Source organism: Rhipicephalus microplus, chromosome 1, assembly GCF_043290135.1.
Source record: "Rhipicephalus microplus isolate Deutch F79 chromosome 1, USDA_Rmic, whole genome shotgun sequence".
Lineage (NCBI taxonomy): Eukaryota > Metazoa > Arthropoda > Arachnida > Ixodida > Ixodidae > Rhipicephalus > Rhipicephalus microplus.
In genome coordinates, this window is record NC_134700.1 from 95,503,500 (window position 1) to 95,528,337 (window position 24,838).

The 24,838-nt window shown below is 45.9% G+C and overlaps 1 protein-coding gene across 2 annotated transcripts in view; it reads right to left on the minus strand.

The window, feature by feature from the left end:
* Positions 1-4,414: 4,414 nt before the first annotated feature.
* Positions 4,415-24,838, minus strand: part of LOC142768514 (juvenile hormone acid O-methyltransferase-like) — a 30,461-nt gene continuing 10,037 nt past the window's right edge. Inside the window, exons 4-5 of one of the 2 annotated variants that reach the window (XM_075870514.1) lie at positions 23,477-23,624; positions 4,415-5,061 (exon numbers count right to left, since the gene is read on the minus strand). In XM_075870514.1, coding sequence (XP_075726629.1) covers positions 4,826-5,061; positions 23,477-23,624 — 384 coding nt within the window. In that variant the 3' untranslated portion in view covers positions 4,415-4,825. The remainder of the gene's footprint in view (positions 5,062-23,476; positions 23,625-24,838) is intronic. The other variant, XM_075870510.1, reaches the window with a different exon arrangement.

Here is a 24,838-nt window from a genome sequence, read left to right on the forward strand (position 1 = left end):
GGATAGCGTTGCGCAAGATGTCACAAAAGTAAGACGTTCGTGACGCGATAACAAAGAAGTGAGACAAAAGCCCCAAGGTGCCCGAGATATTGCCCTTCTGATGATGAATTGCCGAAGTGTTAAGAATAAAGCTGATGAGCTGGGTGGCCTTATTGGGTCAGTGAACGCTGACTTAGTCATTGGGTCAGAATCTTGGCTTGACGAAGCAGTTTCGAACTCTGAAATGTTTCCTTGCAATTTTCAAACATATCGAAAAGACCGGTCAAAGCATGGTGGTGGTGTTTTCATTCTTGTGAAGGATTCTTTGATGTCCGAAGAAATTTTTATTGATAACAATGAAACTGAATCTGTTTGGTGCCGAGTAGTGCAAAGTAATCGTTCTAGTTTCATTGTTGGTGCTTTCTATCGGCCTCCTGTCTTTGAACCGAATGTTATGCGTCAGCTGAGAAAAATTGCCTGCACATTTTCTAAAGAATGTGTCGTTCTTGCTGGTGACTTTAATTTACCGGATGCTGAGTGGAATAACGGTAATTGTGTCTTAAAGTCTCAGGCAGCGACATACTGTGAATTGAAAACGTTGACTGACGTGCTCGGCCTCATGCAGTATGTTTCCAGTCCTACGCGAGGTGACAACATTCTGGATTTGTTGTTTTGTAATACCCCTGATGTCATTAATGAAACACACGTTATTCCCGGTATTAGTGATCACAACGCCGTCTTTGCAAAGCTAACAAGATCTCGGGTAAATACAAAGAAATGCGAATCTAGGAGAATCTTCTTTTATAGTAAAGCAAACTATCAGCAAATATCAGCTGGTCTTGAGCAACAATTTCTGTCTTTTGAATGCAGTGCAGACGAAGCAACTGTTGAGCAGCTATGGCAAGTGTTTAAGGAACGCATTACTGGGCTCATTCGGCGTCACGTCCCGAGCGTCTCAAGCGATAAACTGAGTAAAATAAAGAAACCTTGGATTAAGGGGCATCTTATTCAGCTTATCAAAAAGCGCAAGAGGGCTTTTTCCCGATACTGCCAAAAAAAATCCCCTGAAAATTTTAATAAAATGAAAGATTTGACATCACTTTATAAAATGGAACTGAAAGAAGCCAAGAAAAAGTATTTTAAGAGTCTGGCCGCTGACTTTTCTAATAAGAAAAGGTTTTGGAAATATATGAGACGATGTGGTACTGAGAAGGTTAGCCCACCAAACCTACGTTACGGTGGCGAGATTGTAATTGAGGATCGAGATAAAGCCACACTTTTTAACGACTTCTTTAAATCGGTCTTCCGCCCACCTACACAAGTGATTGTCACGAATAAAAAAGAACAATATTTGCCTATGGGTGAGATAGAGCTTTCATTCAATGGCATAATGAAGTTGTTACAGCGCATTGACGAAGGTAAAGCAACTGGCCCAGATGGCATATCACCAAGAGTTTTAAAACTTTGCTCTGAGGCAGTGGCTCGTTACCTTTATGTTATCTATAAAAAATCACTCGATGAAGGCAAGCTTCCTGATGATTGGAAAATAGCTAATGTTGTGCCAGTTTTCAAAAGTGGTTCTAAATCAGACGTATCAAATTACAGACCAATTTCTTTGACGCCGATTTGTTGTAAAGTACTTGAACATGTTCTTTTTTCTGCTTTAATGAATCACCTGACTTCAATTAAATTTTTTAATCCTAAACAACACGGATTTAGACAGGGTTTTTCATGCACAACCCAATTAATTGAATTCTATCATGATATAGCATCAGTTTTAGATAATCGAGGACAGATTGATTGTTTATTTTTAGACTTCAGAAAGGCTTTCGATACGGTATCACACTCTATTCTGATTCAAAAACTGCAGAACTTGAACATTCATCAAACCATTTGCCGTTGGATTGCGGACTATTTAACTTCAAGAAAACAAAAGGTTGTGCTTGGTGGATCTTGTTCGTGTTTAGCTTCGGTGACATCAGGGGTACCTCAGGGTTCCGTACTCGGTCCGCTTCTCTTCCTTGTGTTTATTAATGATATTTCGGATACAATTAGGTGTCGTATCAGAATGTTTGCTGACGACTGTGTGTTGTATACTGAATTGACCGACCAAACGGATTCCACCCAGCTTCAGGATGACCTTAATCACGTGGAGGCATGGTGTAAAAATAATGACATGGTATTAAACACGAATAAATGTGTTCACGTCAGTTTCACCAAAAAGGTTAATAGATTTACAAATCAGTACATCTTAAACAATGAAGTTATTAGGTATGAACACAAATATAAGTATTTGGGTGTCACGCTTTCTGAGGATGGGGGATGGTCTGAGCACATTGGCAATGTTGTAAGTAGAGCGGGAAAAGCCCTAGGCTTTTTACAAAGAAATCTTAAACATGTAACCAAGGAGGTTAAACAGGCCGCATATTATGCCTATGTGAGACCAATACTAGAATACGCCTGTCCTGTGTGGGATCCGTTTAACAAAATACATATTCATGAATTAGAGCGCATTCAGTCGATGGCAGCAAGATTTGTTCTGGGAAAATATGGCCGAACTGAAAGCTCCCGTTGTATGAAAAGAGAACTTAATTGGCAATACTTACAAGATCGAAGACGTAATCTAAGATTAAAACTATTTTATTCGATATATAACAATAAAACGGGCATTAATGCTTCAGATTATTTAAAAAAAGCGTATTATCAATCCTCCCGTCATGATCACAAATTTAAAGTACGGCCATACAACCCCAGAACGGATCTTTTTAAGCATTCTTTTTTTCCGCAATCCATTGTTGAATGGAACACGTTACCAGCCGATGTAGTTGGCCGCAAGACTGCGGATTCATTTTATGAGGCTCTGTGCCCCCCGCAATAATGCCTAAGTGGCGCTGCGGGTTTTGTTTCAAATAAAAAAAAAAAAAGAAGGTAAAGCATTTCAAACGGAAAACTCGGAAGGTCGGCCGCTTGGCAGATCCGTATTTGAATTCGCAGAGCATGTCAAACAATTCGTCAGGAGCTGCAAATTCTAATGTGGAACTTATCATTGTTTGCACAGTGGGGTAATTGAAAATACTGCTGTTATAGAAAGAACAGAGCTAACGTAAACTGTGTAGGATTTATTTGGTGTTGAATGGTTTACATAATTCTCTCTTTCTTTAGCGTGGGCCTTTGTGCTTATACAGCTCCAAGCAAGTAATTTCGTGATGAAAAAATGCACGGTTTTTTTCCCGTAATCGGCCCCAAATCTCAATTTTGTGCTCCAGAAGCCAAATTCTGCCCCGAGGAGTGCTCCCAATCCTAGTCCAGCTGTTGTATCTTTGCTCTTAGGTGTTGAAGCTAAATTTGCGTTTTAACGCCACAGGGTTAAAGAGCTTGTTTCGCAAAAATTGCGGCACCGGCGTCGGCGTCATTGGTTGTGAGCAAAAATTATCAATTTATACGTGACCAAAAATTGAGAACGATGCAATCGATGAATAAATAAATGTAAAAAACAAGCCTGGAGGGGCGTGGGGTTCAAACCAGGGTTGTTTTGGGATCGATCCCAGGTCGTCTGCGCGGCAAGCGGATGTTCAAGAACACGCCTACGCTTCTGCTTGCGAAAACAGTGAAAACAACTTTCTCTGTTTGAAAATGCAGCGAAAGTGGCTTTCATTCCTCACAAACACACGCTCTCTCCATACTTGTTTCACAATGTAACAAGAAATATTGCAGTAGTAATGCCTGGTGCGAGCGTCCACTGCCGATGGGCGTCGAATAAGTGATTATCATAATGGCTCTGTGGTTGAAAGCTGGTACCCCACAACAGAAGGCAGACACGCTACTGCGCCTATTCTCTTTTAGGCCACAAAGTAGGTGCATAGCAAATTAAAAAAGGTGTCATGCACTAAGTGAAGTACGCATTAGGTACATGATGTCAGTATCGGGTTGAACTCATAACGCCGAAGTTTTACGGCCCCCTTATTTTTGGTTCCACGCAAGGTGTCTCAAAATAGTTTCCAACACCAACGATTCCCCTAAAGTTTAATAACTGAGAGACACAGCGATCACATAAGAGTGTTTTATTTTGCTTCATTTGTCGTATTTTATATATAAATGAATTCCTTTCGTAAGTGATGCCACCTTAGGCAAACACTTCCATGAAGGTTAAAGCAGTTGTAGCAGTACAGCATTTTCGTTTATCTTTTACGTTAAAGCGCACCGCACCAACTCAACATGTCTGATGAAAAAGACCGTATGCAATACATTTCTTTCTTAGAAGAAATGTTAGACGTTCTTAGAATTCTTAGAACTGACGAGGACAATCACTCATGTTAATCGAGCACTTCTTTATTTCAGCCAGTGTCAATTATCTTACTCAAGGTACAAGTGTGCAGCACTTGTTACAACTATGCCAAAGCACCTAAGAAAGTTAATTCAAAGTTTGCCTGAAATAGCACTATTTGAAGCTTCTCTGAAATAGCACTTAAAATCTAAATTCGATGTTAGAAAAGTTCTTTTTGTTTTAAAAGATCTAGAACATATCACATGAGCGTATTTCTCACGTTGATTTTTGAACAGTTCGTTTCAGAATAATTACGAATGGCCAAACGGTTTATGTGACGTGCGCTTTGCAGCTATAGTAGACATGACTGCGGAAATAAAAAAGGAATTCCTCCATCAAATTTATGAGCATTTAATCTCTAGGATAAATTTTGGAATGTACGTATCAGCAGTTTGGAACTTCGATTTGCGGAGTCTTATAACCAGCATCACGCACGCGAATGAACACCGTTTGCGAAGTATTTTCTACTATACATCTCATATCTTATATAGACCAATGCGGCCTGAAGGAACGGGAGTTGTCCTAAACGCCGCGTCGGCGTCGCCTAAATAAGCTCGCCGACACTGAGTCCAGAACAATGGCGGGCGATTTGGCCGGGTCGACCTCAGCCAAGGCCATGAACGTGGTGTACGAGAAGGTCAACTCGTCGCCATTTCGTGGCAGCGCCCTCGCCGCAGCGTGCGCACTATCACGCACAAACTCTTCTCGCTGCTCCGGAGGCACTCGATGCAACACGGGGGAAGTGCCCCTGATCAGATCTGCGCGCAAAGAAGAACGTTAGGTCATACCGGTGGTCTGACTTCAGTAACTATATAAAAGCTATCGGCCCTTACGAGGTCAGAATAAATACAAGTTTCTCTCACATGGATCTCCGACTGAGCGAGAGAATGATGATATATGATGTTTTTGGCGCAAGGGCCATTTCATGGTCAAAGAGCGCCAGTTCATGGGACAAAGAATGTGGACAATGATTGTGATTAGCGGCTGTATAAGGGCCATAAAATTCCTCGCAACAAGGCGGGTAAAAACATACAAGTAATAAAATCATGACCATGCCGTGAAAGGTGTGTGTGGTGTGAATAGGTGACAAAAGTTGGTGATAATGAAAAACGATGGTGGGCATGTCTGGCATTAGCACAAGTGCCTCACTCGTTCGTACTCTTGCGTCCAAGGGCCGCGAGGCAAGTGCTTTCTTGTGTAGCCACCGCAGCAAAAACCTCTCTGGCGAGGTTGTGCTACGGAATGCCCGGGTATATGATATGAAAACTATGAAGGGCTTATAAAAACGCTAACAATGATTTATGACTAAAAAGCGGTTCCCTACCGACGAACAATGCAGGGTGTAAAGGTATATGTTGTCGGTAGGGTAATGGAAAATGTTGTTTTCTTAGGGTTTCTAAGTGTTGGCACTGGATTAACGTGTGAAGGACTGATAATGCTTCACCACATCTGTCGCACAATGGTGGATCGCCACCGGACAAAAGATATGTGTGTGTCGTGTATGTGTGTCCTATCCTAAGTCTCGTTAGTATTAACTCTGTATGACGTGATTTCGATACGGGCAGCCAATGACCAAGGTATGGTTTAATAACGTGTAGTTTGTTTTGTGTGTGTGTATTCCACTTGCTCTGCCAGTATACCTTGAGGTTTCGTTTGAGAGACGGCTTAAGATCAAGGGCCGGGATTGATATGGGTGTAGTGGCAGTGCTTTTGTGAACGGATGCAGCGAGCTGATCCGCCCTCACGTTGCCTTGAATCTCACGGTGCCCTGGCACCCAGCACACTACAACATGTTGTTTGAGTGTGTAGAGTGTGCACAAAATGGAGTAAAGTCAGACAAGGACCGAGTTTTTTTCTTTTTTAAGACTGTGCAGAGCCGTTACCACACTAAGGGAGTCTGTATAAATTACTGATTTTGTATTTGTAATTGTTTGATGTGTTTAGCCGCCACAAGTATCGCATAGGCTTCCGCTGTGAAGATACTTGTGCCTGGATGTAGAGGGCCAGCATCCGAAAAGGATGGGCCGACAGCAGCGTAGGACGCAGAAGAGTTAGACTTGGAGGCATCTGTAAAAAACTCAGGACGTGTGTATTTGTGTTGAAGTTCGAGGAAGTATGTTCGAATATGGGCAATAGGCGCATGCTTTGTAACTTCTAGAAAAGACACATCACAGTCTATAGTCTGCCAGTGCCACGTTGGCGGGTATGCTACAGGAGCCATAACTGTGTTCAAGTGAGACTCCAGTTTCCTCAGCTAGACCCTTCAGGCGAACTGAGAAGGGCTGCCTCATCGAAGGCCTGTTTTGAAGCAGAATTGAGCTCGACAAATCATTATTAGTAGAGTATGAGGGGTGCTTCTTGTCTGCTTTCACCTTAAGGAAACAAACAAAGGACATGTAAGTTCTCTGCAGATGAAGCGACCACTCATTTTACTCAACGTAAAAGCTTTCTACGGCGCTGGTGCGAAAAGCACCCGTAGAAAGGCGGATGCCCAAATGGTGCATGGGACCAGCATCTTCAAAGCACTTTGAGTTGCAGACTGATAAACAACGGCCCCCTAATCTAAGCGGGTGCGAATGAGGCTTCGATACAGATTCATGAGGCATTGCCTTTCACTACCCCAAGTAGTACGTGACAATACTTTTATAACATTCATGGTTTTTAAACATTTTGTTTTCAAATACTTGATGTGCGGTACCAAGGTCAACTTGTTGTCCAAGATTAATCCTAAGACCTTATGCTGCGTATTACCAGACAGACGTTGACCGTTCAGTTCAATGTCGGGTTCTGAGTGCATGCCTCTCTTTCGAGAGAACAAGACACACGTGCTTTTTCTAGGTTAAGTCAAAATCTGTTTTCATCTGCCCATTTGGAGACCTTGTTTAAACCCAGCTGAACCTGCCGCTCACACTTTGCCAAGTTGCATGACTTGAAGCCAAGCTGAACGTCGTCGACATATGTACAATTGAACATATTGCTGGGGATGGACAAGTGCAAGGAATTCATTTTGATAATAAAAAGTGTGCAACTAAGTACACCACCTTGTGTCACGCCTGTTTCCTGGACAAATGTTTTGGAGAGAACACTGCCCACACGGACACGGAATTTCCGGTTTGACAGGTAACTTTCGATTATGTGAAACATTCTTCCGCGCACGCCAAGGTGAGACCGGTCTCTTAGAATTCCAAAACGCCATGTTGTATCATAAGCCTTTTCGATATCGAGGAACACAGAGAGAAAATATTGTTTATGGACGAAGGCGTCTCTGATCTGTGCCTCGATACGAACAAGGTGGTCTGTGGTGGATCTAGTTTCCCGAAACCCGCACTGAAATGGGTCGAGCAAATTGTTTGTTTCAAGAATATGTACAAGTCGGCAGTTTATCAATTTTTCGAAGACTTTGCACAAGCAGCTTGTAAGTGCAACAGGCCTATAACTTGAAGCTATGAAGAGTCCTTGCCCTCTTTCAAAATGGGAATAATAATAGCCTGTTTCTAGGAGATAGGGATAGTGCCAGAAAACCAGATAGCATTGTACAAACAGAGTAGGGTTTTTCGTGTTTCTGCTGGTAGGTTTTTTAACATTTCATACACCACACGGTCAGAACCTGGGGCAGAAGTACTGCACGAATTTAGAGATGTTCGGAGCTCAGCTAGACTGGAAGCTTGGTTATATGCCTCGTATGTAGCGGTTTTGTGTTCGAGTTTCTGCTTTTCTATTCTTGTTCTGTATTTTTGGAAAGTGTCAATATAGTGGGACGAGCTGGATACCCGTTCAAAGTATGCCCCGAGGAAGTTTGCCTGATCTTCCAAGGTATCACCCTGAGTGTTTACGAGTGGGAGTGAGTGTACTTTTCTTCCTGCTACCCTACGAACCATGTTCCAGACTTTGGCCTCTTGTGTATATGAATTTATCCCTAATAAAAACTTGTGCCAACTTTCTCTTCTGGCCTGCCGACGGGTTCTTCTGCCTCGAGTTTTTGTTTTCTTGAAGCTATCAACGTTTTCCGCCGTCGGCGAGTTCCGCAGCAACCTCCATGCCCTGTTCTGTTCCTTTCGCGCATTCTGACACTCAGTGTTCCATCACGGGACGTGTCGTTTGCCGGACAGTCCAGACGTTTGTGGAATGCACTTGGCTGCTGCGTAAGTAAGAAAGGCCGTGAAGTACTGCACAGCTTCATCTATGCCTAATCCGCATATGTCAGTCCAATTTAAGTGAGTAAGTTTTTGAAATTATTCTCAGTCGGCTTTGTTTACCAGCCATTTGGGAACATGTGGAGGGCATTCACATATTATTGGTGTACTCAAAACTAAAGGAAAACGGTCCCTTCCGTATGGATTTTTTATGACTTTTCACTGAAGCAATGGTACAAGTGAAGGAGATGCGATACTGAGGTCTATGGAACAGTAAGTTATTATAGTATGTTGCCTCTTTCCTATTCAACAGACAAGCACCTGATGAAATGAGGAATTGTACAATGATACGACCTCGTGCATCACAGCGAGAGTCACCCCACAGACCATTAAGTGCGTTCAGGTCCCCAAGGACCAGATAAGGTTCAGGTAGTTCGTCTAATAAAGACTGGAATTGAAGTTTTTCAAGACTGTGGTGCGGAGGTATGTACAAAGAGCCGGCAGTGACAAGTTTGTTTAGAATAACTGCTCGGACAGCCACCGCCTCGAGGGAAGTTTTAAGGGGTAATTGTGTGCATGCTATCCCTTGACTAACTATAACCGTTACACCACCGGATCGTGGCATGGCATCATCTCTTTCCTTTCAGAAGATTACGTACTTACGTAAAAAGTTTGTGTTTGTTCGTTTTAAGTGTGTCTCTTGTACACACAGCACTCGTGGATTGTATTCATGGAGGAGTTCTTGTAAGTCATCAAGGTTTCGAAGAAGGCCTCGGATGTTCCACTGTAATATTTCTGTCTGCATATTAAAAGAAGAGATGCTGCTGAGTGTACAGAGAGTGTCCTGTGTTAGAGTGAGCTTGTTAGGTGGCAGGACGGTCGTCCGGCCCAGTTATTGGTTTTTTCTTTTTCTTGGCGCGCTCCAAGGAGGCGCGGCCACTCTTTCGGTACCAAGGGTACCGTTGTATCTATTGCCTCCTCAGAGGCACTGGATGCCCGAACATGCGAGCTGGTGGTTCGGATTTTAGGCCTCGCCTGGTGAGGTGAGGCCTTAAGACCAGAGGACCCTGGAGTCTCCGGCCTCAATTTGCTTGGAGGCGGAGTAGACTGAACTACTGCCACCTTGGGGGCAGGCGCCACCGCCGACGGCTCGCTCTGCGCTGGCCGAAGGGGTGGCAAAGGCTGGTGCGGTGTTGCCCCCTGACGCGCCGCATCAGCATATGTTGCGCCGTAAAATGACGACACTCTTCGTCTTGTTTCTTTGAATGTGATGTTTTCTTTTACTTTAAGAGTGATTATTTCTTTTTCTTTCTTCAGTTAGGACACGAACGCGAATACGCGGCGTGTTCCCCGTCACAATTCACGCAGTGAGGCATAGTAACACAGTTGTCAGATGTGTGGCCGTGGCTACCACATCTTGCACAAGTTTCCTGACCCTGGCAGTTCTGCGAGCCATGACCAAATCGTTGACATTTATAACACCGTCTTGGATTGGTAATGTAGGGACGGACAGAGAGTTTGATGTAGCCTGTGTCTATAGATGAAGGCAGTGTGCTAGATGAAAAAGTGAGTATTAAATGTTTCGTAGGTATTTCTTTGTTGTCGCGTCTGATGACGATTCGTTTCACATCCGTGACATTTTGCTCTTTCCACCCTTCAAGCAGTTCCTGTTCAGACATTTCAAGAAGGTCTGCTTCTGAAACAACTCCGCGTGAGGTGTTCATTGATCTATGAGGTGAAACAGATACTGGTATATTACCAAATGCTACGAGACTGCCAAGTTTTTCAAAGTGGTGTTTTTCAGGCAGCTCTAGGAGAAGGTCTCCGCTAGCCATCTTTGCAACCTTGTATCCTGGGGCCAAAGAGCTCAGTTAGAGATTTAGCAACAAGAAATGGAGATATGGCTCTGGCTTGTTTTGCTGGCTTTTCGCTGTGCACTACATGGAATTTCGGAAAGCATTGTCTGGGTTGGCTGAAAATTGATATTTCATCGGTGCGTCCCCTCTTAAGCGGAAGACGATCTAGGAGATGGGGAAATGCAGGTGTTCCCATTGTAGTGTACTTTTTTTTCGGCAGCAATGGCGACCACCCACCATGGAGTCCAACCAGGGGACGCTGAAGCACTTAATAGCATAAGGCTGCAGACGCCAGCCGTACATTGCCATTATAACCAAATATAACTACTCAAGGTTGAGTAATTACACAAGGTTAACCCTTGCCGCCAGGAAAAATCGGAAGTAAATGAAAGAGAGAAGAAGACAGGATAGGTTTAAAGACGAGAATAGACTAACTAAGATGTAGGGAGAGAGGGATAGGAAAAGGTGACTGCCGATTTCCCCTGGGTGGCTCAGCCCAGGGGTGCCGTCTACGTGAAGCCGGGGCCAAAGGCGTGTGTTCCCACTGCCGGGGGGCCTTAAAGGTCCAATCACCCAGCATTGGCTCAACCCCCAGGATCCCCTTTTCCCTGAACACGGCAAAGCCACGCACGGCTAGGCGTGGGAGGGAGCCGAAACTCCCCCGTTAGCTCGGGTCCATGGTGTCGCTCACACCAAACGCCTACTTGCGCAGGCGCCCCTGCGGGGGACTCAGCGAGGGAAAACTTGCAGGCATGCCCCATCTAAATGTATCAGCTAGCACATTTGACGTATTTTAGGCAATTGCACGTGCCCATACACACACATATTTAAGGGTGTCTTTTGAAATTCAAGGCACTTTTCCGCTGCTTCCAGTATTCGCAATTCGGGAAGCATAATTTTTCATGTAGGAGCGATGAAATTTCAGTCATTATTATGCATAGTGTTAACAAAGTCAGCAAAAATGACCTTACGATTACAAGTGACATGACTCAGCAAGGCTCTCTTACACACCCAAATGTTAGGTGCACCACTGGCTACATCGGCCTCAGGTCACGGCACTCAAGCGAGCGAATACATATTTCATCATCCGATAATACACATTCTCAGATGATGATGATGTTTGATGTTTTATGGCGCAAGGGCCATTTCACGGCCAAAGAGCGCCAGTTCATCTTACTAGAATTATGGACAATGATTGTGATAAGCGGCTGTATAAGGGTCATAAAATTCCTCGCAGTAAGGCGGGTAAAAACATACAAGTAATAAAATCATGACCATGCGGTGAAAGGTGTGTGTGATGTGAATAGATGACAAAAGTTGGTGCTAATAAAAGACGATGGTGCATATGTATGGCATTAGCACAAGTGCCTCACTCGTTCATACCCTTGCGTCCAAGGGCCGTGAGGCATGTGCTTTCTTGTGTAGCCACCGCAGCAAAAACCTCTCTGGAGAGGTCATGCTACGGTATGCCCGGGTATATGACATGAAAGCTATGAATTTCTTTTAAGAACGCTAACAATGATATATAACTAAAAAGCGGTTCCCTACCGACAAACATTGCAGGGTGTAAAGGTATATGTTGTCGGTAGGGTAATGGAAAGTGTTGTTTTCTTACAGTGTCCAATTGTTTGCACTCAATTAAAATGTGAAGGACTGTCAATGCTTCACCACATCTGTCACACAATGGTGGATCGCCACCGGACAAAAGGTGTGTGTGTGTCGTGTATGTGTGTCCTATCCTGAGTCTCGTTAGTATCACCTCTGTATAACGCGATTTCGATACGGGCGGCCAATGACCAAGGTGTGGCTTAATAACGTGTAGTTTGTTTTGTGTGTGTGTATCCCACTTGCTCTGCCAGTATACTCTGAGGTTTCGTTTGAGGGATGGTTTAAGATCGAGGGCCGGGATTGATATGGGTGTAGGGGCAGTGCTTTTGTGCACGGATGCAGCGAGCTGATCCGCCCTCACGTTGCCTTGAATCTCACGGTGCCCTGGCACCCAGCACACTACAACATGTTGTTTGAGTGTGTAAAGTGTGCATAAAATAGAGTAAAGTGAGACAAGGACTGGGTTTTTTTGTTTTTTAAGACTGTGCATAGCCGATACCACACTTAGAGAGTCTGTATAAATTACTGCTTTTTGTATTTGTAATTGTTTGATGTGTTTAGCTGCCACAAGTATCGCGTACGCTTCCGCTGTGAAGATACTTGTGCGTGGATGTAGTGGACCAGCATCCGAAAAGGATGGGCCTACAGCAGCGTAGGACACAGAGGAGTTAGTCTTGGAGGCATCTGTGAAGAACTCAGGACATGTGTATTTGTGTTGAAGTTCCAAAAAGTATGTTCGGATATGGGCAACAGGTGCATGTTTTGTAACTTCTAGGAAAGACACATCGCAGTCTATAGTCTGCCATTGCCACGGTGGCGGATATGCTACAGGAGCCATTAAACTGTGTTCTAGTGAGATTCCAGTTTCCTCAGCTAGACTCTTCAGGCGAATAGAGAAGGGCTGCCTCATCGAAGGCCTGTTTTGAAACAAAATTGAGCTCGACAAATCATTAATAGTAGAGTATGAGGGGTGCTTCTTGTCTGCTTTCACCTTAAGGTAATAAACAAAGGACATGTAAGTTCTCTGCAGATGAAGCGACCACTCATTTGACTCAACATAAAGGCTTTCTACGGGGCTGGTGCGAAAAGCACCCGTAGAAAGGCGGATGCCCAAATGGTGCACGGGGTCCAGCATCTTCAAAGCACTTTGAGTCGCAGACTGATAAACAACAGCCCCATAATCTAAGCGGGTGCGAATGAGGCTTCTATATAGGTTCATGAGACATTGCCTGTCACTACCCCACCTAGTACGTGACAACACTTTTAAAACATTCATGGCTTTTAAACATTTTGTTTTTAGATACTTGATGTGCGGTACGAAGGTCAACTTGTTGTCCAAGATTAATCCTAGGAATTTATGCTCCGTATTAACAGACAGACGCTGACCGTTCAGTTCAATGTCGGGTTCCGAGTGCATGCCTCTCTTTCTGGAGAACAGGACACACGTGCTTTTTTGTGGGTTCAGTCGGAATCCGTTTTCCTCTGCCCATTTTGAGAGCTTGTTTAAACCTAACTGAACCTGCCGCTCACACATTGCCAGATTGCAAGACCTAAAGCCAAGCTGGACGTCATCCACATATGTACAATAAAACATATTGCGAGGGATGGTGAAGCGCAAGGAATTCATTTTTATGAGAAAAAGTGTGCAGCTAAGTACACCACCTTGTGGAACGCCTGTTTCCTGGACAAATGTTTGAGAATGAACCGTGCCCACTCGGACACGGAATGTCCGGTTTGACAGGTAACTTTTGATTATGTGAAACATTCTTCCGCGCACGCCAAGGTTGGATAGGTCTCTTAGAATTCCAAAACGCCATGTTGTATCATAAGCCTTTTCGATATCGAGGAACACGGAGAGAAAATATTGTTTATGGACGAAGGCGTCTCTGATCTGTGCCTCGATACGAACAAGGTGGTCTGTCGTGGATCTACTCTCTCGAAAACCGCACTGAAATGGGTCGAGCAAATTGTTTGTTTCAAGAAAGTGTACAAGTCGGCAGTTTATCATTTTTCGAAGACTTTGCACAAGCAGCTTGTAAGTGCAATAGGCCTATAACTCGAAGCTAAAGAAGGGTCCCTGCCCTCTTTCAAAATGGGAATAACAATAGCCTCTTTCCAGGAGGTAGGAATAGTGCCAGAAGACCAAATAGCATTGTACAAACAAAGTAAGGTTTTTCGGGTTTCGTTTGGTAGGTTCTTTAACATTTCATACATCACACGGTCAGAACCTGGGGCAGAAGTACTGCAGGAGTTCAGAGATGTTCGGAGCTCAGCAAGACTGAAAGCTTGGTTATATCCCTCGTATCTAGTGGATTTGTGTTCAAGTTTCTGCTTTTCGATTCTTGTTCTGTATTTTTGGAAAGTGTCAGTATAGTGGGACGAGCTGGATACCTGTTCGAAGTGTGCACCGAGGAAGTTTGCCTGATCTTCCAAGGTATCACCCTGAGTGTTTACGAGTGGAAGTGTGTGTACTTGTTTTCCTGCTATCCTATGGACCATGTCCCAGACTTTAGCCTCCTGTGTGTATGAATTAACCCCTGATAAAAACTTCTGCCAGCTTTCTCTTCTGGCCTGCCGACGCGTTCTCCTGCCTTGAGACTTTATTTTCTTGAAGGTTTCAAGATTTTCGGCTGTCGGCGAGTTCCGAAGCAGCCTCCAAGCTCTGTTTTGCTGTTTGCGCGCGTTTCGGCATTCAGAGTTCCACCATGGCACACGTCGTTTTCCAGGGTGTCCATTTGTTTGTGGGATGCATTTTGTTGCAGCATCGATCAAAAACGCTGTGAAGTAGTTCACCGCAACATCAATGTTCAAAGTACGGATGTCATTCCAACCTAGACTAGCAATAGTATAAAACTGTTCCCAGTCGGCTCTGTTTATGAGCCACTTGGGAACACGTGATGGACACTCAGTTACTGTCGTGCTCAAAACTACGGGGAAGTGGTCACTTCCGTACGGATTACTGACGACTTTCCACTGGAGTAGAGGCACAAGAGATGGAGATACTATGCGCAGGTCTATGGAGGAGTAGGTGTTATTGGCGAGATTATAATAGGTTGGTTCTTTTCGGTTTAGGAGACACGCGCTCGACGAGAGAAGGAACTGTTCGATCAGTCGACCTCGCGCGTCATACCGAGAGTCTCCCCATAGCCTGCTATGCCCATTAAAGTCTCCAAGGAGAACATAAGGTTCCGGAAGTTCATCAATTAAAGAGTGTAAATCACGTTTTTGTAGCTGATAACTAGGAGGAATGTAAATCGTGCAGATTGTGATCAGTTTATCAAAAAGAACCGCTCGAACAGCCACTGCCTCAAGGGATGTTTGGAGTTGTATGTGTGTGCATGCAATTTCTTGATTCACTATGATGGCAACACCTCCGGATGATGTCACGGCATCATCACGGTCCTTTCGAAAAATAACGTATTTGCGAAGAAAATTTGTGTGTTTTGAATTAAGGTGTGTTTCTTGTACACACAGCACTTTTGGTGAGTGTTCGTGTAGGAGTTCTTGGATGTCGTCAAGGTTTCTGAGAAGGCCCCTGACGTTCCACTGTATAATTTGAGTGTTCATGGTGAATGTAAAATAATGCTGTGTGTACGAAAAACAAGTGGCTGTTTAGACGGGGAGTTTGAGTTCACTTAACAGGGCCATCACCAGGCCCTGTTATTTGCTTTTTTGTTTTCTTGGCGCGCTCCAAGGAGCCACGCCGCTCTTTCGGCACCAAGGGTGCCGACGTATCCATTGCCTCCTCGGAGGCACTGGATGCCCGCACGTGCGGGCTGTTAGTTTGGATTTTGGGCCTCGCCTGGTGAGGGGAGGCCTTGAGACCCGAAGACTCTGGAGTCTCCGGTCTCTGTTCGAGAGTAGGCGGTGTAGCCTGGGCTACAGCCGCCTTGGGGGCAGGTGCCACAGCCGACGGCTCGCTCTGCGCGGGCCGAAGGGGTGGCGAGGGCTGGTGCGGCGGTGCCCCCTGACGCGCCGCATCAGCGTATGTAGGTCCATAGAATGGAGCGACTCTTCGCCGTGCTTCCTTAAACGTAATGTTCTCCTTCACCTTCAATGTTATTATTTCTTTTTCTTTTTTCCAGTATGTGCAGGAGCGTGAATATGCGGCATGGTTTCCTTCGCAGTTCACACAGTGTGCCGGTTCTTTGCAGTTCTCGGACACGTGGCCTAGGACTCCACATTGTGCACAAGTCTGGCGACCACGACAGGTCTTAGAGCCATGGCCATACTTCTGGCATTGGAAGCAACGACGAGGATTTGGTATATACGGCCTGATAGATGTTTTCGTGTACCCTGTTTGAATGGAATCTGGTAGTTTACTGGATGCAAACGTGAGTATCAAGTGTTTCGTTGGAATTTCCTTATTATCTCTTCTGATGACGATTCTCTGTACATTATTGACATTTTGGCTCTTCCACCCTTCCAAAAGTTCAGTCTCGGTGAGCTCAAGTAAGTCTGCATCAGATACCACTCCGCGAGTGGTGTTCATGGATCGGTGTGGTGTTATGGTGATCGGTACGTCACCAAACGTTGAGAGGCTGTTTAGCTTTACATATTGTGCTTTGTCCCGAATTTCTAGAAGAAGGTCTCCGCTCGCCATTTTGGTTACTTTGTATCCAGCCCCGAGAGTTTCCGTAAGACACCTGGCAACTACGAAAGGAGATACGGTCCTGGCTTGCTTTCCGGTTTTTTCACAGTGAATGACGTGGAAGTGGGGAAAAGTTTCTATTGGCTGGTTGAAGAGATTTATGTCGTCGGTGCGTACCCGCTTTAGGCCGGTACGATCACATAGTAGAGGAAATGCGCCTTGCATGCCGGTCTTATTTTTGTTCAGCAGCGTTGGCGGCCACCCACCACGGAGCCCAACAAGGGGACGCTGCAAGTTTACAGGTGCTGAAAGCTTGCAGACGTCAGCCGTACAACACTGCCATAACCCAATGCGCCTAGACCAAGGTAGGCTATTTGCACAGGGTTTTCCCTTGCCGCCAGGAAAATTGGAAGTATACAGAAGAGAGTAGAAGACAGGAAAGATGTAAAGTGAGAACAAAAGACGAAGATGTAGGGAGAGAGAAATAGGAAAAGGCGACTGCCGATTTCCCCTGGGTGGGTCAGCCCAGGGGTGCCGTCTACGTGAAGCCGGGGCCAAAGGGGTGTGTTGCCTCTTCCGGGGGGCCTTAAAGGTCCAATCACCCAGCGTCGGCTCAACCCCCAGGATCCCCTTTTCCCCGGACACGGCAAAGCCACGCACGGCTAGGCGTGGGAGGGAGTAGAAACTCCCCGTTAGCTCGGGTCCGTGGTGTCGCTACACACCAAACGCCTACTTGCGCAGGCGCCCCTGCGGGGTACACATTCTCAGAAAAAGCCGTTTTATTTTCTTTTCTGTAAAGTCAACCTGGACGAAAAGCCTGCTACAAAAAAACAAAACAGTAAATATATAAAGGTTTTTTTTACATTTAACATGCCCCTCCTCTCTGTAATGTGAAAACCCTGAGGGTATAATAAACAAATAAAGGTCCAAGACGCTTTCTTTCAACATAGGCAGTAATTATCAAAACTCGAATATTGCCTTGCGTTAAATAACTGAACACACTTAAGCGATCACTACTACTGTGAATAGCATTCAATCACTTTCAACTTGCTTGCTTTCTGTTTCTTTTGCACTTTCGAACATCGTCTTAATAGCGCAAAACACGTGGCACATTTCATTTTTACCGGAAAATACACAAAACGTGCTCCGCTGAGAGCCTTCACCAAAGTTCAGCAGCGTAGGTATTCACACTGCAATGAAGTAGCTCTAACAGCTAGCAGGCGCAAGAAATAAATGACCATCGAGCAGAAAGAGAGGTCGCTGCGGTCGCCGAGGTGAATGGACGCTCTTCACGTCGGCTCCGTTCTCATAGAATGATTTCGCAGCGAATACAGCCAGGCACCGCTCGCATTTACATACCATCTTATTCTTCTCGTCACCGAGAATCCGAAGAGACCATATTCAAAGGTGGGTGATCATTTTTCGAGATTTTACGACCGAAAACCAGCCCCATCAAGCAGCGTCTACTATTTCTACGACCGGCGCTCCGCGTCGACTGGGGCGGCCTCACGATAACCAGGCCTCGGCGTTCGCGTCATACAGGCCGTAATCATCAATAATGGAGGTATCGCAGCAGAATGAAGACGCCACCCAACGGGAAGACGAAGACGTCCCCCAACGGGGAGACGAAGACGTCACCCAACGGGAAGATGACACAGGTGATGGGTGGACAGAAGTTCGAAACAGAAAACGTGCGAAGAAAGGTAGCCAGGAACGCCGGGGTAGTCCTAGCTCTACACGAACGCGGAGAACACGCGGTGCAAATATGATATCCCTGATAACCAGTGCCAGCAAAATGCCAAGACTGCCGACAGGTGACTACAAGATAATTAAAAGGCCAAGAGGAGGACTGCAGCTATCCAAACTCAGCTTAATGGCGCTAGACAAAGCTGTGTATGAAGAATCCGAGACTCCTTATGAAGAAAAAGAGACGGACACGATTTGTTCGAATAATTTCAAGAACATCAGGGTCATTAGCACCCCAAACCAAGACCATGCAGACAAATACCAAGGTATCAAGCACATCAAAGCCAACGACAAGTTGTACGAGGCGGGAGCATACGAGACGGCCCCAGAACTGACTGCCAAAGATGTAATCAAAGGAGTTCCCTTGAAAGAAACCCCACTGGACATAACCGCAGCAATTATTACTGCCCGAACTCCTACGGCGATCACAGCCAATCGTCTTGGCAACACCACGACAGTGATATTACTTTTTGACGGCAGCAGAGTTTCGACGCACGTCAAGTACAGAGGAGGGCTCACACGCTGTTCACTATACAGAAAACAAGTTGACTTTTGCAAACAGTGCAACAGACTTGGGCACATGAGCGACGTGTGTTGAAGGCCAAACGACAAGCTATGAGCGGGTTGTGGAACGTCTGATCTGAGCGAGGACCACCACTGTCAGCCACGATGCCAGCTGTGCGGCAAGGATCATACCACGGCCCACAAACTCTGCCAGGCCAAGTTCAAGACACCCTACATCGTAAAGCAATGCCAGTGGTTCCGACAACTTCAAGAGACGCACGAGAACTACCCCCCTGCCACCAAGCCAACCGAACGAGGGCAACGCCTGGATCCAGATCGAGATTCTAGTCCTGCACAACGCCACGCTGCCACACATCCCAGTCTCCGGGACCGAGAAGGCGCACTCTGTTCCGTTCCAGATCCCGGTCTAAGCCAAGGGTTGGCAATGGCCATCAAGGGAACCCGGCTTTCATGGTGAGCTGTACAGACGTGGCTAAAAGGATGCGCCCTTAGCCTTCGCGGCAGACTGCGCATAACGTCATGGATATAGCCGAGCTGAAAAAAGAAAACGCTGGGTTTGAGGATTGATATCACAGCTTACTCGGGAAATTCAAAGTTCTAAAAACACCACAGATAGAAGATCAAGTAAAAGGCGTTCCGCGGCCCAAGAGCGCCTCGGAGAAATGCCAGATAACCGAATGGACGAGTACAATACCCTGCCACCTCTCAAAACAAAAGCTCAGGTGTCTAATGACAACACTACGGCACCAACCTCGAACATTAATCAAACATTGTCTGAAATACAGAAAGCAGTTAAGGAACAGGCAGAGGCAGCAAACAACCTCTCGCTTGCAATATTTGTGATCATGGATAGACTAGATAAGCTGTAAGCTAACGTAGCCAATGTCAACCCTACGACATCTCCAGTACTTCCAGCTGCCAACTTTCCGATGAGCACTGAAGGCAATTCACACTTATCTCAGGGCACCACATCAGCGGCTATATGAACTAATGTCATGAGGCCTGCCTCGTTTCACCCTCCTCCCTCTTCGTTAGCCAATCCAAAATGGGTAAGCCCAGAAAAATGTACTTAATTATTTGGCAGTGGAATTGCAGGAGCTATGAGGGGAAGAGAGCTGTCCTGCAACAACACCTTAGAGACAGAACCAAACCGGATGTTCTAATTTTGCAGGAAACAATGGTTTAGCTAAGCTACCGGGATATCAAGCAATCGGCCCCACGACAGGGGATATTAGAACACTAACCACTCTTGTAAAGAAGGGACTCGTACCAATCTGCCATGACATCCGCATCACATAAATATAGCATATATTCGTACAGCTTGCCCCTACAAGAAAAAAGAAAAAAAATCTCGAGCATACTTATTCTGAATTTGTACAGCAATCCTACACATACGACAACGCTTCCTTCTTCTCTTTAAGAAGGCCGTAGAAATAGCGGGACCCAATCCACTCATCATAGGTGGAGACTTTAACGCTCCACACAGTGCTTGGGGATACGGATACACAAGAGCCAAAGAAAAAACGTAATGACAAGATATTCAAGAAATAGCTTCACTCTTATCACCGACCCTAACTCCCCTACACGTATGGGAACTGGGCTTGCAAGAGACACCACTCTAGACTTAACGTTAGTTCGTAACGCGGGGACCGCTAAATGGAAAAACACATTCGATGATATGGGGAGTGGTAATCTAATATTTGAAATCAGGATAGAAACCGTGGCTGCCGCAGAAATTCAGAGACAGAATAGATGGACCGACTGGAATAAGTTTCGGAAAGTCAGAAATGCGAAAAAACAAGACCCTATCAGCAATAGTGAAGATTGGATCAAACATGTCAGTAACGACGTCAGCGAGGCAACGCGAACTATCACTTCAAGCCACCCCTAGAGCAGGTTGATAGCCGTCTCGCACACATGTGGGATGCCAAGCAATCACTGCAGAATAGATAGTGGGGACAGAGGCACAACGGGCCCTTGCGCAAGCGCATAGCCAAGCTGAACAAACAGATCAAAGAACATTGTAAGCAGCTAATCAAACAGCAATGGGACCAAGTTTGTAGTAGTCTCGACGGCCAAATGAATGCTGGCTAGACATGGCGCATGCTCATAACACCAAGTCAGCACACAAGCAAACCTTGCGTAAACTTGTGCACCAGTATAACGGTAGTGAGGAGGACGTTATCGCTGAGGCTAGCAACACGTACATTCCCGCCACGCCCGTCATAGACCATATACCGGGGGCGCGAACGAGCTCTTAGATGAGGAGTTTACCGTGGCTGAAATCAGGGCGGCGCTACAGAAGCTAAACAGCAAATCTGCACCGGGACCAGACGGGACCATCAACAAAACACTACGGAACCTTGACAACAATGCCATAGAGAACATCACGCAATATATTAACGAGTGCTGATTCGAGGGCACTATTCCGAAACAGTGAAAAAAAAGCTAAAATTATCCTCATCCCCAAGCCGGGAAACCCTCGGATTTATCAAATTTACGCCGCATATCACTAACTTTCTGTGCTGGGAAGCTCATGGAACAAGCTTTCCTAAACAGAGTCAACACCTATCTTGAGAAAAACGAAATCTACCCGGATTCTATGTTGGGGTATTGCCATGCTGCAAATTTGCCATGCTGCAAATTAAGCAGCAGATTCTGGACAACAAAACAAGAGCTACCCAGCGAACTTAGAACTAGACGTTACAAAAGCCTTCGACGAAGCATCGCATACGGCAATATTACATCAGATCTGCCAATTAAGCTTAGGATCAAAAGCGTATAACTATGTCGAGGACTTCCCAACAGACAGAACGGCATCCATCGTAATGGGAGAACTTAGATCTGAGGAAAGGCTTATGGGCAGTGCTGGTACCCCGCAACGTTCGGTCATATCGCCACTGCTCTTTAATCTCATAATGATAGGACTCTCGGTGCGGCTTAACTCAATATACGTAATACATCATTCGATATATGCAGATGATATCACCATCTGAACGTGTGAAGGTAGTGACGCAGAGATACAGCAGAGGCTACAGGAGGCCGTCACCACTATTGAGGAGTATCTTGAAGGTACTGGCCTCGAGTACTCGCCAGATAATTCTGAACGCCTCCTCTTTTGCCACACGTTTAAAGGCAGACCACGCAATGGATACAAACGGGACCGTGCTTACGAATAGATCCAAATTCACACAAAAAACGGCAGGACTATTCATATAGTGCAACAAATCAGAGTCCTTGGACTCATAATCAAGTCTAAGGGTACAAACGGCGAAACCGTGAAAGGGTTAGTAACCAAAGTCACCAACGCAATACAGCTAATCAGGAGAGTCACAAACAAACACCAGGTCATGAAAGAGGGTAACGTCCTCAGGCTTATTTGTTCATTCGCCATAAGTCCTATTATATACGTAGCGGCATATCCAGACTGGTATACAGCGGAAAAACTCAAGGTCAACGCACTCATACGCAAGGCGTACAAACAAGCTTTAGGCCTTCCAGATAGCACCAGCACCGACAAACTGTTTCAACTCAGCTTACATAACACTTTAGAGAAGCTGATAGAAGCGCAACAGATTGCCTAGTTGGAGAGACTAGCCAGCACGCGCACAGGACGGAGTATCCTTGACAAGTTGGGGATTAATTACCATAGCCAACAAGGAAGTATAGTGTCGGTTTCAAAGGTGATCAGGGGAAAGATCCAGGTTTCCAATCTGCCCAAAAACATGCAACCCGAACTTAAACACGGCAGAAGGGAAAGCCGTGCTACAACTCTACTTGAGGCCTACGGCAGAGACAAGGAGGCGTTGTTCGTAGACGCCGCGGAGTACCCTAGTCACAAATCCTACGTTGCGGCAGTAATAAACATCAACCGCAAATACGTAAGCGCATGCTCCATTTGCTTTGATAATTCAGAAATTGCTGAAGAGGTGGCTATTGCACAGGCCATAAATTCCCCAAAGTGTAGGTATGTCATCAGCGACTCGCAGTCGGCAATCCGTAACTGTGCACGAGGAAGAATATCTCCCGAGGCCGCCAACATACTCTTCCACAAGGCAAATCTCATATCATCCGAGGAATTCGAAGAAAGGTATATTATATGGTTCCCAGCACACACCCAGTGTGCGTCCCCCATTCCCATCTTCAACGAGGAAGCTCACCGCGTAGCGCGATGTCTCACTTACTGCACTGGCGTTGGAGCTTCACATGAGGTACCGGGAGGAGAGAAGTGGTGAGAGAGGAACAGAATGTTTACGTTCAGCGACATTATCCGATTCTACCAAAGTTTAGGCGCAGATTTCCGCCAACTAGCTCCACATTAGACAGATCTCAAGAGGTTTACTGGAGGCGACTTCAAACTAAAACATTTCCCAACCCGAAGCACCTAAATCACACCTACCCCGAACTATATCCAGTTGACTCGTGTAAGCTATGTAGCATGAGACATGCCACCCTAGAGCATATTTTATGGGAATGCACACAGATACAGGACGCCAATGCAGTCTCCTCAGAACAGCCTGGGGCGCGGTGGAGAGCCACGCTGATCAGCTCAGATCGGGCAGATCAAATATGGGCCATCCAGCAAGCGTGGGAGGCGGCTGAGAGACCGGGTCTCTCCAACGCCCCTGGCGCGGCTTAGGGCCCACGCCCCAAACCGCTGGTTAAATAAAGTTTGCTCACTTACTCACTCACTCAAGCTGAAAGTGGTGTTTACCTTCTAGATTCTCCGTGCCAGAGAGCCGCCAGTTGGTCTCGAGCAATTTGCTCTGCTTGACCATGAACCCGGCGTTCTCTATCATCTTGCACACAATGGTGGCGCATTTCTCTCCTGTGGGCAGCTTCGGATGGAACGCTTTGTAGTCCTGCAGTAATAACCACACAATTCAACCAAGAAAACAGCGGAACTAATAGACAAAGAATATGTATGACGTCACACATACGCACAGCTTTCAAACATCGTGTGCGAATCAAATGCTATTGAAAATGCAGACTGCAAGAAAAAATGAAGTGACTGTTTCATTTCAAAGGTGCAGCAGGGAATGAGATAGCAACAATGTGAGATGTTATAATGTTCATGGGAACCGGCAAACTCTTTTAGTATTCAATTTGGCGAAATTTAACAAAACGCTGGCGTAATGGACAGCGGCCGCTTCATCGAGCGAAGCGACTGTGCCGTGTATCGTTTCAACGTAAAGTACACAGCACGCGCCAAGGAATGGGCGATCTGGTGATATCAAGATATAGTTCAATAAAACTGCGGCACAATTACTCCCGGAGTTGACTGATATGTGGGGTTTAACGTCCCAAAACCACCATATGATTATGAGAGACGCCGTAGTGGAGGGCTCCGGAAATTTCGACCAACTGGTGTTCTTTAACGTGCACTTAAATCTGAGCACACGGGCCTACACCATTCCCGCCTCCATCGTAAATGCAGCCGCTGCAGCTGGGATTCGAACCCGCAACCTGCAGGACAGCAGCCGAGTACCTCAGCCACTAGACCACCGCGGCGGGGCGTTACTCCCGGAGATACAAAGCCCTTTACCACGACACGCCCCCCCCCCCCTTCCTATGTTTCTATAGTTTTTATACGACGAAAGAAAAACTCTACGCTTGCGCCAATGTAATCAACTGCCTTCGCATGCTTTTACACGCACATAGAACAAATGATGCGCACGACGATGTTCTCGATTTGGACTCCACAAAGAACCCCAAGGCAGCGGCGACAGCAAAAAAAGCGTTTGGAGCCACCATATTGCCACGACATAGTGACTGCATTCAAATAACGCGCCCATCACCACGCGCACAGAGACATACATGGGCGCCGTCTAGTGTTGCGCAGAGACGATGATGATAGCACGAGAAACCAGCTGGCCCCTGCTGATGTGTGCCACGCGCTTGGGACTCTTCTTGAAGAAGTAGAAGAGGAAGACATCTTGCCGTTCTGCTGTAACGTGCTACGACCATAGTCCCTTTGAGTTAAGGGCACAGGTTCGCCCTTTAATAAATACGTTTTGTTATACCCCGAGTCCTTCAACATCGTTACATTTCTGGTGGACGTGCTGGGTAATGAATC